Raw genomic sequence first — 18,315 nt, forward strand, 5'->3', positions numbered from 1 at the left:
ACATGAACAAAGAAGTCAAGACCTTCCACATACGAACACGCACATACTATAGATGCACACGTTTGGCAACACACACTTGCACACAAACATTTGGAAACAATATAGGTGGTGGTGGTGGAGGGGCGTTCACGGGTGAGGTATTAAAATTTTGATACCGTACCTTTGTAATGTTACATCTGTTCACACCGAACCAACAATTTAGAATAACAAGGTATGAAATGCAGCTTAATGACTGATTGTAAAAAGTTCCACACAGGCCTCTATCTCGCCCCACACGGTGATTACACACAGGTTTTTTTTTTATAGAGACGATCGCGTCCTCCTGTTTGGAAGGTTAGTTAATGATAACAAACACACTCTTCAGAATCAAAAGTGGAGTTAAAAAGAGGAAAGGTGGGTGCGTGTCCCATGTAGGAGCATCACTGGCCCATGACGCGAGGAAATGAAGCGAGCCAGGAGAAAGCAAACAGAAGCAGAGAGCTGGAGAGAGGCTCAACATCCAGAGACAGAGAACGGCGAAGTTCGAACCCAGAGAGAAAATATACACAGAGCAGGCATTCACATAAAATAATATCTGCACAAACACGAGAGCTGGGCAGCAAACTCAGCTCCAAAATGACAACATGCAGAGACTCTTTTGTTCTCCAAGTGGTTGGCTGGGATGCCAAGGCTTTGAAGCTGACAACTGACGAATCCAGACAAAAGAAACAAATTGGGGAAAAAAAAAAAAAATCATGACCATAATAAAATGAATTTATATATTTTTTTCTTTATTTAGACTTTGCGTGCGTTTTCTGTTTCATTGTGATCTCTCACCATGCTTTTGGTGTGGCCTGGCTTTGGAATATTAAATATTTATCCAATCCTTGGAACACATCATTCAGTCTTTTCTCACTGGTGTGGGTTTCAAAAACACACATGCTGACTAATTTACCTCTAACAAAACGTTTTCAAGGGAGGTTGGGGGGGGGGGGGGGGGATATATGAGTGTAAAAACACATCAATCTTTGTATGTCAGCGCTGCCTTGACACAATAGGGATTTCAAATGGCATGAAGCATTAGACAGCAGTAAAGAGCAGAGTCCGTATAGGAGATGTTGGTTGGTCTGTGCCCTGAAGAAGTGGCCATGCCTGGGGTTGCCATGTTTGTCCGGTCCCTCCTCTCATCTTTTGTTTATGACTCTCAGAACTCGTTGCCAACAGCCACAGACACCATTAGAGTTCCCCTATCCCAACGTGTTTACGTTAGCTTTGATTAATAGCCGGTACATTCGCAAGGAGATGTACGCATTGATTGAGAAGTGGAAAAGGATGACTTGTTTAATTTGAAAAGGAACTTAATCCATCCCCACTCCTCTTGTGACATTTCAGGCGTGCACCACATGCACACGAAGAGGAGGCCAAGGAGTGCAGCCTGCATGCTACATCTGCAAACTAGCCCAACCAGCTGCGTAGTGTATAGATCCTAAGACTCTTTAAACCCTCACGTCTCTGTTCATTTGTCAGAATTTACATGGAAAAAGGTTAGACATGCATTTCTGAAAGCTGGTTTCCAGGTTGGGGAGGATGTGTTTTTTTTTTTTTCTTTTTTCCAAAGCCTTATTTTTCCACAAAATGCTGCAGACCTCCAGTTGCTTCGAGAACATTGCAGTTTTGAAATGTTTCTCAGGAATTAATATTCTGTGTGCATTTAGAAGAAACCTTGCACACTGCAACATCTGTGGTAAGCACAAAAAAACATATAAAAAGATTATATATTTATATCAGTTTATGGGGTTTTTTTGGGTCCTTTTTCTTATCCAGTAAAGGCTTAAGAACAAACCAGAAAGACATCTGTGAGAAGTGATTTTATTGGCATTGAGAAGCAAAGTGTGAAATCACAACAGCCCACTTCAACATGCGCTTCCCCTGTTCAGAAGCCTTGCTCAATCCCTTATGTAAACCCAACATTCCCACAATTATGTTGCACCATGATAGCAGGTCTCACCTGTCCCAGCATGAATTGTGCTGAGAACAGAATGCGGCAGTAAACCATGCACCACTTTTATCTGGCTTTGGGGTTGCTATAAATATTTTACCAATACACTGCGTAACTATGGCTTTAAGCAAGTAGCTACCAGAAACATACAGTAGAATTAATTGCCAGGTAGCGCTGATGCTGCAGGGCATACCGTGCTTCAACATGCCAAGTTAAATAGTAAAGGCCTGCAACACTTTGTCCCATAATTCTCAGTTTTGCAGCTGCAGAGTCAGAGCATGCCGCAGTGGCTGTGGGTGTAATGCTGGGGCTGTAGTGGTCAGTGCAGCTGCACGCCACACATCGGCCCCCCTCATGGCTGCTTCGCATTATGGTATTCCCTTATTCCCCGTTGTGAAATTTGTTATCTATCATGTGACTGCCTGGGTTCCATTAAGGCTCACACTTCCCTCCATCCTTCCTCCTTTGCCTTCCTCTCTACCTCCTCCTCCTCTTATGGGGTTGATGTGCGTAGTGACAGATGGTGTCTCTCCCTATGTCTATGGATCTGGACTGATGTTTATTTGTGCAGCGGCGGTCTCAGCAGGAGTCTGCCCTTTCCCTGTTAGCACCCCTCCCCCCCATATACTTGCAGAGCTGTATGTGTGTATCTATAACTAAATGACCCACATTCCTTCATACGTGCAAACATCCATCCCTGTGTTTGCACTGTATGCCATATCTGTCAGTGGTGGGTGAGAAGCTGATCAAATACATTAAATAGACGTCAGCATAAAGTCCAACCTTATCTGCGGAGCTCAGTGCAGTCATACAGTAGGTATGTAGTAATGCACATTTATGATAACTCAGATGTGTACAAACCTATTGGCCTCCGTGGGCCCGATAACAAGCTGGCGCCACGGCAGGACTGATATCACATGACAGGGTGAGTGATTGTGAGAGAAAGAAAAGTCTGTCAAACATATGACCAAACAGATAACTCCACCTCTCCGCTAGACCTCCATCATTTACTCTGACTCTTTATCAACCCCAGCACCCCCACAGCACCCCGCCTCCTGCTGCCCGTTCCCCTCGTTTTGCCGCCCTTGCTCTCCATCTCCCTCCTCCTCCTCCTCCAACTCCTAGCTGGGGGTGACCACTCCACCAGGCTGCGGCTCTATCCAGAGGCCCTGCTACAGAACTGCTCTTTTCCCACTGACAGGGTGATGGAGAGGGGTTATCAGCCCAAACACCTCCCTTTTCTTCCCCTCCTCCAGCAAAAAGTCCTGGGAAAAAAGTGGGGCCCGAGGGACCGAGCTGTTGCCCTGGTTTGAATAAAGCGAAGCTGTTAGCCTGATGGAGAACGGGCTGTTTCTCCGTGAATAGTTGTCAAAGTGTTGGACTGACACAGGATTGAACACTGATATCAGTAAAATGAATACCATGCAACAGGCTCTTTTATAGTGATGTATTGTGCTTATTCAGCATGGTATTAGTAGACTTTAACGGTAGATTTAAAGCACACTCAAGCACACTCATCCATCTGATGACAGTTACATCTCTCAGACCTGCTGTGACAAATGTTGGGATTATTGCATTTCAAGATAAAATATTTTTTCACACAGATTCTGATGCAACAATCTCCCTGAAGCATAAAAGAAGACAAATAGTAAGTTGGGGAATGCTGAAGAAAGAGAGAAAAAGTGAAATATTCAATTGACACAATACATTTTTTTTGTGGAGAAAAAGATGAAGATAAAAATGTTTCAGTATTTCAAAACTTTAATTAGCTTTTTTTTTTGTCAACACATAAGGGTCAGAGCTGTAAAAGCAAAATTGGAGTCCAAGAACAACCACCACACACACACACACACACACACACACACACACACACACACACACACACACACACACACACACACAAAGGTCGCCCAGCTGTGAAAAGAAGCCAAAATACACTTAACTAATCTGCTTGATCTAGCAATTTATTGACGATGAAAACTTCAAAAGTGTTGAAACTTGAGCTGCATGCGTCTCCTAAACCATGGCCAATGCAATTTCCACCGGCAGGCAGGGGGGGTCATGGTGTAAAGGACCTGACCAGTGGACGGAGCTTTATTGGTTGCATTCGCCTCGGCATAAAACTAATTCACCCTCGATGACAACCGACGGTGAAGGAGCGAAAGACGAGATGCATTCTTTTTACCCCCTCCCTCAACTACCTACTTTATTAGCTGGCCTCTCTGTGACAGAGCTATTCATTCTCTGCCCTGCTCTACCCTTTCTCTCTGACACACACTATGCACATGCCCTCTTTCCTCCTCACACACACACACACACACACACACACACACACACACACACACACACACACACACACACACGTATATAAACACACAAACACACACACACACACACAACCCAAACATGTTATATTACTGGCTGGGAATTTATATCGCTTTCAGAGTGAAAAAGCAACTACACCTCAGTCTGGGCGCAGGGCTCCATCGCTCATGTGCACAGGCTGCCCTTTATGGCTGCACAGTAGTGAGGCTCCTCATATACTCAGAGTACACTCAAAGCCGTGATACACACAGGGAATTACAGCAGGAAAGTCCTGAGTTATCTGTACACATGAGGGAAAAAAAAGGCTTCTATGTCTTGTTTTGCTGTATATTAATGAAGGGGCAGAGAGGAGAATGAGGATTCTGAGCATGGCGGCAGCAGGACATTTGTCTTAGTTAAGTAATTTATTCCTCCTGTCTGGAGCAATAACTTATCAGAGTTCAAAGCTAAACAGCCTGTCATTAGTTGGCTATACCTCTCCTTGCCATCACTTACACGCTTGATAGGATCATAATTCTTCATGAAAGTCTGAGGAGTAAAAATAAAGAGATAGCACGGCTTGCAGGACAAACAACAAGAACCTCACTTTCAGTAACACCTTGTCTAACACGCAGTCCTAGCTCCATCTCTCCCAAGGTCACTCTATGGGCCAGGAATGTGACCTGCCGCAGATCTCCCAGGGCTCCAATGAGCTCCACATTGTAGCTGAGGTTAGGTACCCATAGGTCCAGCTGGGCTTTACTAGCAGTCCGGCCTCCAGCAGCTCTGCAGGCCTATCATGTTACGCTGATTTTGGGTCAACAAAGCCCTCCTGGTTCCACTTAGAGCCCTGTTTCATTATTTCAGATTTATCACTGCCATGTTTGCCAGTTGCCATGTTTTCCTTCCATACGTCCCGAAGTGTAATTCATAGCATCTAATAGCGCACAAACCAAGACATTTTAAGGGACTGTAAGTTGGAGTTGTTCCCAGGCTGGAGGGATTAGGGGCTCTGGGGGCCGCTGGGTAAAGCGATGGAGTGTTGCCCAAAGGAGAGGGAGGCCAATCCCAGTGGGGAGAACATTACTGGATATGTACCGAGTCCTAAGGGTCCAGCCTGACAGCCACCCGCACCCTCCTCCCTGCATGGCACTGTGCATGGCAGATCAAGTCCCACAGAATGGCACAATACTAAAAAAGTGTCATGGATGATTTCCAAATCTTTGCAGCTCCCTCATGCTGTTTTCCCCTTATTGTTTACCTTCCTAAGACAGAACATCATCATTGTATCATTATCTCATCTGCAGTTGATTTGAAGTTAATGACCAATTGATAAATGTGAAGAATAGAAACTCACAAAACTGTCATGAAAAACTGAAAACTGCTTTGGGCACAGATAAATATCAGTGACAAAGAAAAATGAGCTATTTCACAACTCAGTACATCTATGCAACAGTAGGACTTTGCATCTAATCTTTCAGGGGCCTCTCGGGGCCAGTTAACTGTTTTGTTCTTGTGCCGGAAGCTCTCTGGCGGGGGGTGTGGGGACAGGAGGCTTGGAACTGGGATGGAGCAAGAAGGGGAAGAAAGCTGGGATTCATCCTCCATTACCATAATAGAATTACCGTGGCGAACAAAGCAGGCATTAGTGCACCCACGGTGGCATTTGGAGAAGATCCATCTCTCTTTCCTCCGCGGGCCGGCCCTCGTTGCTTAAAGAAAAAGAAAATCTACCCTTTGTTCCCCCTTTCATGAGCCTTGCCAGATCGCAACAAGGAGCTCAACTGACACACATGCACACAGACCTGCACAAACACACACAGCATGCTCCTTGCACATGCGCTGGCCGGTGCCTCAGTGTTTCAGCAGGCAGCTTGACCTGCCCATCAGAAGGGATTACATCTACATAACTCCAACAAAACACTGTCAGCACCCCGCCCCTCCCTCATCCACCCTGCCTTCCACTTCTTCTGTCATCCTGCTTTTCTCCCCTCTTCTGTCTCCTCATCACTTTAACCTTTCAATCCTCCCTCTCCCTCTCTTCTCCCTGTCTAGTGTACTTATGCGTTGTCTGATGTAACACATTTCCAGTGTGCCAGCATTTCTCCCAGCGGTGTTGCGTCACATATCACTCAAAGTCCTTTAAGAGATCCAGCAGGAGTGCCAGTGAGCGGTGACCTTCAAATACTTTTCCACAAGTGTTACCTAGGCACACCTGAGAGGAGGTTTCCCTGCACACACATGCACAGCTGCGTGAGCGGTGGCTATAAGGAATAGCTGCTACGCTGATTCCCAGATTAGGCAACATGCAGCAGCGCCGGTGTCAGATCGTCTCGGTGATAGTGGGAACATGGCGCCGTCATGCACGAACACAGTGAGCTGTTATGAAATGGGCCTGCAACTTCTGGCTGGCTCTCTCACACTTCATGACCCACTAACACACACCTCAGCTAACGAGAAACACGCAGCAGACACAGTGGAATGTGACTCTTTTGAATGGGATTCAGACAAAGATTCTGTGGCCTAGTTAGTGTCCTGGGAAAATAAAATCTGATGTTGAGATGATTTGACTGACTGATTTAATGAGTTTACTGAAACGCAGACAGCATTTTTACTGGTAAGGATGATGCTGCAAGGTATGTGGGAAACAGTGTGAACCGGATCATTAAATAGATTATCATATATTATGTCATCTTAATTAGTTGTATCTACAAGACTAAGTATTCTCATTTCTAATCCATGTGCAGTACATCTGGATACTGATCGGGGGAAACTTCTACAGTAAGAGTTGCAGGAGGAATCCTCGCCACAACAAACTTGACACATTTCTCAGACCTCTGCCGCCCCCCAGTGGAATCATTGTAAACATATGAGTACACTACTGTATGTGGAGAGACCTAAGTTATGCACTGACAAACATGAATCAAACTACAACTTTAAAATAATGCACTGCCAAGTTCAAATCTGATAATGTTAAAAAAAACAATGTGATTTTCTAAGGATTTACTTCTTTCTTTCTTTGTGTCTTGAGCTGTCACTGAAACTGTGACACCTCTGTCCATATTTTTTTTTACTCCCAGCAGCAGTAAACAACCCTACATTTCCACGGTATGTTGCACTGCGGGATATCAGACACTTAAAAATCCTTTTGCCGTTCTTTTACTCTGAATGCAGCTCACTATAAACTCAAGGCATGGTTACAATTCATAGAATACAAGAGGGACACAGTCTCAACTGAATGCAGTCAGAAATCGCGGCCATAAAACGCAGCTTATGGCTTTGTACTGTAGATGTGACTATTCTGTGATAAATTGCCATCTCAACTTAACAGTGCAGCGGATGTTTTCCCTTTAAAACCACTGGAGAAAGACTGAGAGTCTGGACCTGGTTCTCTCTTGGCAGCGTAGCACGTGCTTATCCCCAGGAGTGTAGGCCTGCACGGGCCGCAGCAAAACAGCCCACCGCTCCTTAGCCTCCAGTGTCCCCCCACAGCCCCGCTCTCTCACACACAGGCCCAGTGTGTCCGGTCGGACTACACAAAGAGGAAACACGCATACTCCGCTTGACTAGAAACGAAAACACGCAGCTCTGTGAGAGACCCAAACGCAGCAGGATAGTCTCTCTGCACTCACAGGAAAGAGGCCGGGGCTGTTAAACTGAGATCACTCTGTACATTCATGCACTGAGCACATATTCATGGATACACAGGCACACATGTACAGCTTCAGATAAACACACATACATGCACATGTACACAACCACCAATACAGGAAATGGGTCAGCTGCAGCACAGGTATGCTTTACATCCTCTCCTGGCTCCCACTACCCGCCGATGAAAGGGAATACGGTGGTCTCTGCAGCCCTGGGCCCGACCCGCCCGAGCGTACAGCAGCCTATAAGAGGCCATTTCCTTCATAATCATCCCTGCCTTCCCTTGCCCTAATCTCCCAAAGGACAGTGGCAATTAGCCTGGGGAGGGCCTCACTGTAGCAGGGGCATCTGTGGCATCTCTGTTACCTCATGACCACTCATTGAAACACAAAAAAACACACATTCTGGCAACAGCGAGAGCCACAGCTTGGATTTCATGTCCCCCCCTTGGGTCCTCTTGTGTCTGCATATAATAGGCCTAAGCTTAACTTTTTCTCCTCCCTAATATGTCTAATGTTTCATTAGATATTTGTTCACTGGGCCTCTTTTTTCTTAATCTCTTGCCACCTTCTTGTTTGGTTGCTATTAATTCACTTCACTTCCCTTAATGGGATCTCTCTGCTGTGTCTATTTTTTGTCTACACATAAAAACACACACACACACACACACACACACTCACTCACTCTAGGCTCTGGATGTGGTTTACGCTTTGTCAACAACAGTTGGGGAAGAGATCTTTCAACCATGTCTTTCTGGCTTGTTGACATAGCAGTGAGGATTTCCTATTATACACAGCATTAATATCATCAGATAAACCTCCTACTCCCAGTTTGGAAATTTCCCCTCGGTGCCCCAACTGTGTCTGTGCGAGTCGGAACCTTGTTTGTGAAACATTTGTCTCTTTCTCATACATACAACCCTGATCACTCTCTGGGGATTAGTAGTGCAGAATCGTGTAAGTACCTGTGCAGGAGCTGCAGACGCCACTGCAGTAAATGACAGATACGGCTCCATGCTCCTGACACAATGCAAGTCATTGATTCCTCTTTGCTTTTGTAAGTAACAGCCCTAACCTGCACCATGCATGCATGAAAGCCACAAAAGAGCTGTTTTAGAGATAGTGGGGAGCTTTTTAAAAGATTATCCTGTCCTCAACTCATTACCGGGACTCGATAAGAGTTTGTCATCGCGTGGTAATGTTCCAGAGATCCTGTTGTTCCCCTATGCTGCCCCCGGCTAGCCCCTCGTCCCCGCTTTACTCTCTCTCTCTCGCTCATGTCTTTCTTAAATGGGTGAAGTGTGGTGTTGTGGTGAGGTGGGGCCATGGTCTGCTGAACACAGAGACATTCATCTAAATGGAAGCAGATAAAGATAGGGGCTTGAATACCTTCAACATAAACATCACCTGGAGCCCCCAGCGAGGGGCCCCCGGAACTGCTCGGCAGCCAATCGCAGTCTGCAAACTTCGGGGGCCGGTGACGGTGGGGTGGGTGGGGGGGGGGGGGGTAGTGGGTCAGTGGGATCTCAGATGATGAGATGATGATCAGGCCTGTGGGTTCCTTCCACGTCAGGCGACACCCCCCACATGTGGGCGAGGTGATGTAGGGGTGACAGTGATTGTGTGAGAGAGAAAGAGATGGATATGACCTACGAACACGTGCACATCAGGTCCACTGTGGAGCGGACAGGCAGGAAGAAACTGTAGATAATAGTGCGGAGAGAGGTGAGAAAAGTGAGCCGAGACTACAGAGATGTGGAGAAGATAGGCTCGGCTTTAAGGATGACAAACATGAGGGTGCATGTCAACACAAAGAAAAGCATGCAAATTTAATACTGCTGCACTGTATTTTTACGGTTATTATTTTCAACACATATCCAAAGGACAAGAGTCTCCCAGCAATCAGCATACCTCGACAAATAGTTATCCTCATGAATGCAGCAGCCACTCAGCCCAAAATAATTCCACCACCTGAGGTGTAAGCTGCCTGAAGAATCCTCGAAAATGTCTTGGGAGGGTGTTGAGAAAACAATGGAAGGTAGGATAATTATAGAGAGAATGAGGGAGAAATTGAGCTGTAACCCTCAGTGAGGAGCGGAAAAACAAACTGGAAAACATCTCACACAGACACAGAGGAAGAGACAGTGGGTTTGCAGTAAGTTGTGCGAACAGGCTTGGACCTGCCCTTCCTGGATAAAGCTATCTGTCAGCAGCACCAGAGAACATGCTCATGGGAACTGAATGACCTGCTGTACCTCACTGTCTACACCACACAGACTGTGCAGTGGTGGCTGTGCCTCTGCTTGCTGCACACAGAGGCCTGGTTCGATGGCTACTTACACACTTGATCGAGAAAGCGCAACGGAAATGACCGAATACGATTAATTTGGAGCCGGCTGTTAATTCTCGCCGTATGTAGCGTGAAGCAGTGAAGGCCAGTGATTTCCATCTGTTAGACGAACATTAAGTGCTCCTCACTGCCCTGGATCCAAACACACTTAATCTTGTGTTTCTGACACAGCTTTGAGTCTTATTTCAGGAAGATCAGCTACTGAGAGGAGAAATCCAAGCAGCAGATGGAAACAAGACTTCCAGGAAATTAGTGAAGGTTGTGGTGCAGCAAGAACATGAGTTGGCACATGGAGTCTGCCTGTTTTCTTTAAGTAGAAGAAAAGCAAGGACGGATAGAAAAAGGAGGGATAAAGGACATATAAGGTGGAAAAGGGAAGTGACAAGTGAGGACGTCTGGATGGGAGTTGCTATCAGAGCCATTTGGCTATCTGGGTGGTAGCCTGCATAAGCAGTTAGGACAGAATAGAAATCTTGTAGTGAGGCCCTGCATACTGATGACCTGGCTGCAACGGCTGGATCGGCTCTCCGGCGGTTATTCATTAAGCCATTAAAGGAACACAATCAAGTTATTTGTGTTTCAGACTGTTTTTCTTCTCTCTATGCTCTGCTTTTTTGGAGGAGAGAGAGAAGAAACAGAATACACGTCAATGAATAAATCTGAGGCGAAGAAAAGGGTGAAAACGGTTAGAGCTGGGCAGCGAGCTGAAGCCAGCTGTTGGCCCTCCTTCTGAGCAGAAAAGAAGTAATTAATTGCGGAAGCAGCTCATGCAAGAACTAATTTACTTTTAAGACAGTTTGATAAATGAATGTACATTCAAATTCAATCTACCTGCGCTGAAATTAAAAGAGGATAATTGCAAAGAACACTTGATGGAACAGGTCTTTTCTTATCAAATGACTGCCATTAAACAGCAAAGAGCCACAGCCAATTTCCTTGCCATTGAGGGCTAAGAGCGCCCTCTTGTGGCAACATCTTTAGACATCAAACAACAAACTTAAAACATCAAGTTAATAATATTGATTTTATTGCCATCCATATATACATATATCTTTTCTTCTCTTGTGATATTTATATAGCTTAAAGCATAAGGATAACGGTGTAAACAATGAACAGAGAACAATGAAAAAAGGTTAAGCTTTGACACCGTCACAATTTGTTGTCTTCTTACAAAACACACTTCTCCGGGCATGTCTTCTCTCTCGTCTACATGCCTGACCTTTGAGCAGCATAGTTTTGTAAATTTCATCTAAGTACAAAGAAAAGCAGCGAGTGTTAATCAAACCAGTGCCTAATCATAAAGTACAGGCAGCACAGTACATGTGTCCTCCACGATACTGCATCACATGATTAGAAGAAGATACACAGCACCAGGTAAACTACAGCTGATTATCTGCTGGGTTGTATGACTCTATGCTGGCTCTCTATGTGATACTACAGTATGTTAGTGGGGCTATGTGAAATGGATCTAAAGATACAACATGTAGTCCCCAAAAATAGGCCTGGGTTGCCATAGAGACACTGCCTGGGGTTAACCTTAACACAAAGAGAAACGGCACTGACGTGTTTATGAAACACAATAACACACTGAAAAGGTCCCGTGGATTGAGTTACTGTCTCATTTCAGGACAACTAAACATGTTACAAAGCAATTAAACACACAATCACTAAAGTCCTTGCATTGTCATATGGATGATTTTGTTGATCAGTAGATATTTACTATGTTTAAATGAGGCAAAAGCAGAGCAGAGGAGTCATGTGAGCAAGTCTAAATCACTTCCTAAAGGGTGTAAGGTTTTTTGATTGTAATGAACAGTAGGAGCAGCACATAGTATTGTTTGTGTGTAAATGATCCATCAGAGGTCTGATTTAAATGAGTTACAACACATTTTGACAGCTCTTCTTGTAATACACACACCAGAGAACAACCTCATTATACAAACATCAAAGCACACAGAGAGCAAAGTATCCTCCCAAGTCTTCATAAAAGTAGAAAATTAAAAACTCCGTTTGGATTAATGGAATGGATTAATGAACAACCAGCATCTATTTAACTGAAGTCTACACAAGCTAATTAAATGGTATCACTGAGGTGGCAGCAGTTAGATTCTTCTCCCCTCTCAACACAGGGAGATAATATACTGATAAAAGTATAATAAGTGGAGGGTGGCCTGGCTAACTAATTTTACTGCTGTGCCAGAGTTACATCCGCAGATGCTTGGACAGCACTTATACAGCACCACCTGCTGTGGACAAAGCATCCAGTGTGCTATGTGTCTGTTTAGAGCAAATTATGTCTCATTCAAATTATACAGTGTTTTTGGTAAAATCAAAAATACACAAAACTAATTTTGGAATTCAGTCATGGAAAAGTAGGTATGGGGCCCATTATAATGGCAGTGCATTTTCAAAATGAAATAATGAATGTATTATTTCAGGACAAGGTAAATCTGCCACATTTCATCTGAGCAGCAAAAAGGCAAATTAAACCTGTAGAGCTACAACAGTACTTTGGAATTATTAAAACAGGCACACAAAATAAAGTTTAACAAGCAACCATTAAAAAATCAAATGAGTTAAATTCATTAACCAACAAAGTCACACACTGATATCAAGGTGAATAACAACGATGTGTATTACCTCACTTGTTGAGGGAAGGAGGAAACAAGTGTGTTTCTTTTGGGGCTGTTACATGCATACATACACATATGCACACAAACACACACTGGTCATACCAAACATTAAGAAACTCGGTATAGTCACAGACACAGGCAAACGTTAGTGACTGACTGACTAACAACTTCACATGGAGGAAACTCCTCATACCTCCTTCTCCCGATGCGGAGATAATGATCATGATTCCCCTGGATGCTGACACAAAGTTAATTCACAAATGTTAAGTTACTGGAGTTAGATTGAATGGCCGACCCTTGATTTGCATCAGAGGGTATGCCATCCGTTCTCTTTCAAACCCCTCCCCTCCGTCTTTGAGGTCACTCGGTGCTCTCCTGGCCCAGCTCGACTTCCTCTTCGCCAAAAATGGCTTCTGGCACACCTCCCTCTCCCTGGAACAGCTCCTCCATCAGCTGCTCCCCAGCGCTGCCGGCCCGTGATGCCCACAGAGCAGCACCCTCCCGCAGGCCCAGTGAGCGCAGCAGCCGTGCATAGTCCAAAAACGCAGCCTCGATAAGTTTATGTGCAAATGCAGGTCAAGGAGAACTTAACACATTTCATGGGATATAATTAAGCCAATGAAAGCTGCTATCAGACAAAAACATTCTGTCGTTTCAGTTCACATTCTTGAGCTGTGAGTGCAGTGAAAACTGTAAAACAGGCAACAAACCTGCGAGACACATAATAATCAGAAATGTTTCCATAAAGGGCGCAAAGGGAGACTGAAAAGTCTAGTGTGTAAAGAATTATATGAATTATATGTGGTGATGTCTGCAGTCACCAGATCTCAGATTACCTTATAATGCAAATGCAAGATTATTTTAGTGGTCACTCAGACATTTATAAAATTTAGGACATCTCAATCAGTGACAGAAGACAAAATAAAAGAAACACTTCTCTGTATTGTGTGAAGTGTATTTACCATGTGTTCCAGTGCTCCACACTGTGCCATGTTTGTACTACTGCTCATAGTCAACAAATTTGCAAAGATTAGATGGTCACACATGCTTGCATTTGTGCTTGGGCTTGTTTCAGAAAAATAAAGCTCTTTATGTTGGTTTTTCCGTGAACGTCTCACCCATTTGTATTTCTAAAAAAGTACATGTTCGACAAAAAAACAACAAAAGCAGTTATTAAGTCTGAAAAACAGGCATTTTTACCGAGACACTGCTTGATATATAACATCACAAACAAATCCTCTGCTACGAGGGAAGCTGCTCTTGTGCATGCTTAGTCTGCTCTGTTTTGGTCTCCATAAATCAGAAATCACTTAGTGGCTACAAGCCAGTTCTGACCAATGAACAAGCCAAAGGGATGTCTTCAATTAATTATACGCACAATGATTTACAAATAATTTCTAGATGAAATATTGCTTTAGAGGACACCCATTTTGAATTATTTTTTAAAGTTTTTTTTTTTCCTAATGTCTTCTTGTGTTTTCCACTTCTATTATGCACTGCATTAATGTGACTGGCTGGTAGAACTGATTTATTCCATAGCTACAGTAAGTAGAGGACCATAAAGTTAATTTCTCCCTCTGTTGATGAGTCAACAAGATGATCTCCATTATGTCACAGTAACAGTGTGAGACCAAGTTGTTTCCTTTAAGTATAAAGTTGTAAAGACATTTACAACTAAGACCAAACATGCTGGTTTCATATTAGCTTTGTATCAGTGGTCAGGTGTAAGTCAATATGTTTAGGTTGTAAAAGTTCTCTTATGAGTCTGTGGTATAACGGAGCTCTGTGACAGGGGTGTGGTATTGGCTGATGGGAACATGAAATGTAGCTTGATGTACTCAGTGGAGCATCTAAATTGAGCTTCATTGTGACAAAAGCTCTGTGCTATTGGGTGCACGTCTGTAGCAGAGATAGATGGAGTTAGCTGCGGAGCTAACTCTGGTCATAAATTGCCCTCTGACTTTAGAAATGGGTTTTCAAAAAAGGATATTGGAAGAGTCATTGGCCTCCATCACACCATACTTCAGACAGGCTTCAATAAACAGGGCGGCGCGATCAAAGTGCCTCATACTGTCCAGGCGACGGACGAGAGGAAGAGAGGAGAGGCAGGAAGAGGTTGTGAGGGATATTGTCAGAAACCAGCATCATTCCTGGTCTGTCTGTGATTTGTCTGTGATTCTAAAGCATTCATCAACTCTGTCATCCTGATGCGTCTCTAATTCTCTGAGAGGTTTTTTGCTGTTGGAAGAAACTCGGAACACGAGCTGTCAAGGAGGACAGGTAGACCAACGGATTGATTCCGTTGTAAAAGATACGGAGTCAGACTATGCCATCCACTGTGAAGCGTCCTTAAAATGCACTCACGAAGAAAAGAAGAGGAACTAACTGAAAAGACTCAAGTGTTTACGATTGAGGATGAAAAGAAAGAGCAAAGGAAGAGGAAAGTCAAAGAAGACTGGATTTTTATATGCAGGTGTTTCTATGAATGGAATTAATACAGTAAACTACAGCGTTTGAGTTTCTCATTTTCAAGAACGCAGTCATAGATAATGCCAAACTATCGCACATCTAAACATGTACAACGGGCTTGTTCTTACCTGTGGAGCATCTCTCCCACTTTATAAAAGCAGCCAAGGGAAAGCAGCACCAGGATGGCTTTAGACTTCTGGTTGACCTGTGGGGAGCACAGATGTTCTGCCCATCGCTTCAGCACATCTGAGCTCTCTGCTGGGTTCAGACGCACCTGGAAACACACACAACATGCAAGGCACTCAAACTCCAGCTGCTTTAAAAGGTGCTTCTTACTAAATGTAATTCATCTATGCAATTACATTTTGTAAATCTTCTTACAATTAAATATTGGAAATATAAAAACTCAATCATACACATATGCTGCATGTACAACCTTTTCACTCCCATGCCCACACACCCACAAACTATCCAAACATTACACAGTATCTGATTTTTGCTGTTGATGGAAACCGTCACGCTGAGTTACCTTAGCCAGCCAGGCGGCTCGGTTCCACTCCCCATAGGTCTGCAAGTAGCGGCAAGCGTCGGCCGCCTTGTCAATCAAGCACAGCAGCTGCACTCCCTCTGACAAACAGCAAAACAGGAGAGTTTGTAACATGGAGAAATGATGGCTTGTGGTGGCTATCTCTGCTCAGACACCAATATTGTTATACTACTATAGGTTGGAGAGACATGTTTTTTTTTTTTTTTTCTTTGGATGAAAAACTGCTGCAACCTAAGATAAAACACATCATATTGAAAGAGTTAAAGGCCTATTGCTACTTGTACTCATTAAAATAAGAGTGGAGAAGGTTACTATCAGAACACTACCTGCTAGCTTGCCATTAGCGATCATGTTGGTGGCCACTAGTTTGATGGTGGACTGTGAGGGGCCTGAGGAGGTGATGGTGGTCACTAGGCAGGCCTTGAGTGAATCACAGTAGTAGCTTGTGTTGTCTGCGCTCGTCTCCAGTAGTAACTGCACTGCCCTGTCCGTCTGAGAGATGACAACAACAAAGAGATGACAATGTCATGACTGAGGTAGCAAAGAGAAACAAGGCATTTGCAGCTCAGTCAGGTAACCATGCAGTGAGCTGAACAGGACAGAAATGCATGGAGAAATTGTGTTGATTTTCCTTCTTTTCATCTGGTGAAGATAAAGGCTCAAGCTCACTTTGGGGTCAGCACAGGCTGGCCTCTGCCTGTCTGCCTACTGAAAGATTGCAACTCCAACACACAGCAACACAACACACTGATTGCAGCCTGTGATTAGAGGGAGAGTTGTGACATTGAAGGGGGAGAGAGGTGAATCCGGCCCCCACAGGCTGAGACGCAAGGGACGACAGAGACAGCACTTACCATCCATCTTGTTTCACTAGGCTCCAGAGTACTGCTATGACCTATTTACAATAATGACGATATGTTTATATGCACGGCCAAGGTGTGTGAAGGTGTTAATACATGTGTATGTCAGAGAGAGAAAGGTAGTATATAGTTTGAAAGCCTGAAAGTAAGAAAGATGGAGAAAGAATGCAAAAACTATCAAAAGGATGTTGCAGCTAAAAACAAAAACTATGTGTCTATTAATATATGTGTGTATATGGATATGTATTTATATGTAAGGTCATATAACTGTATGCCAACCACTGTGAGGTCAGCCATAAAAGACGTGTGATGAATTCCTAACTCATTTGAGAACATCTGAACAGGACATTCTTCTGTAACGTCATTGTTGCATTGCAACATTTATCTATAGCAGCCTTACACACGCAATTGTGTGGGCAGTATGGGTAGTGTAGTACTTACCTGACCCAGCAAGAGGAGCTGGTCGGCACATTTCTTTGTGTGTTCATAACTGGAGCGCTTCACCTCCTGCAGGTGAACTCGATCCAACTGGAACTTCTGTTGAGCAGTAAAGGTGGAGCCACAAGTTAGCTTACTCTTTTTTCATACAGCTTGAAAAGATGCATTTTGTGTGTGTGTATGTGTATGTGTGTGTGTGTGTGTGTGTGTGTGTGTGTGTGTGGGAGAGAGACAGCAATGGAATGAGTTAGTACACATACATTATACACTAAGGGCACGAATTGACTAATAATGAGCAAAAAAAAAAAAAAAAAAGGATAGAGGACATATTATAGAAATACAGAGTCCAGAGATGAAGAGTATAATTATAGTCTTTAAAATATTCAGGGGTTTTCACAGCCTTTCTGGTGCCAGAGCCTCCCATACTGACTCTCATTATTGGTGGCTTTTTCCCATTATTTCACTACAGAGTCCCTGATGGGAGATCAGGCTTTTTTCAGTGAGAAAATACTAAGCATGACACATAACAACAGCAATAGATACTTGAAAGTATGAGAGCCCATCAGTTTTAGAAGAGGAGGAAAATGATACAATAATAGAAGAAATAACAACATAGTTGAAAATGAATTACGCTGCATGTGTGTCTGTGTGTGTGAACGCTTGTGTATCTATATCTACCACAGACGCTTTACTTTTTTGGATTTTTTATGGTGATGAATTCTTCTGTGTGTAAGAGCTGTGGGCATAAATCCTTGCGGAGATACCAAATTAGTTTAGTAACTTCAGAGCTGTGTGCTCTGTATTGGAGTCTTGGATATTAGTAATTACAGTCAGGTTGCTGCCACTGAAGCTGTTTTATGACAACAGGAGACAAATGCAGCAGCAGACTGTCTGGCTAACTCTTTGAAAGTCCTAACTTTGTGATCACTGCATGGCCCCTCATTAACAGGGAGAAAAAACTTCCACAAAAAAAGAAAAGTGCATAATCCATAAAAAAAAAAAAAATGATGAGCCTATTTGAGTATATTCTACTGAGCCTCTAATAAGTGAAATTACTTTAAATTTGGATTTATCAAACCTTGATGC

The 18,315-nt window shown here is 43.7% G+C and overlaps 1 protein-coding gene across 1 annotated transcript in view; it reads right to left on the bottom strand.

Annotated features, from left to right (window-relative positions):
• Nucleotides 1–11,315: 11,315 nt before the first annotated feature.
• wdr11 (WD repeat domain 11) overlaps nucleotides 11,316–18,315 on the bottom strand; it is a 51,395-nt gene continuing 44,395 nt past the window's right edge. The window contains exons 24-29 of the mRNA XM_022743861.1: nucleotides 17,233–17,328; nucleotides 16,258–16,423; nucleotides 15,914–16,011; nucleotides 15,513–15,658; nucleotides 14,906–14,985; nucleotides 11,316–13,478 (exon numbers count right to left, since the gene is read on the bottom strand). Of these exons, the coding sequence (XP_022599582.1) occupies nucleotides 13,276–13,478; nucleotides 14,906–14,985; nucleotides 15,513–15,658; nucleotides 15,914–16,011; nucleotides 16,258–16,423; nucleotides 17,233–17,328 (789 nt within the window). The 3' untranslated portion in view covers nucleotides 11,316–13,275. The remainder of the gene's footprint in view (nucleotides 13,479–14,905; nucleotides 14,986–15,512; nucleotides 15,659–15,913; nucleotides 16,012–16,257; nucleotides 16,424–17,232; nucleotides 17,329–18,315) is intronic.

The sequence above is a fragment of the Seriola dumerili genome, unplaced genomic scaffold, assembly GCF_002260705.1.
Source record: "Seriola dumerili isolate Sdu_G_001 unplaced genomic scaffold, Sdu_1.0 BDQW01000073.1, whole genome shotgun sequence".
NCBI lineage: Eukaryota > Metazoa > Chordata > Actinopteri > Carangiformes > Carangidae > Seriola > Seriola dumerili.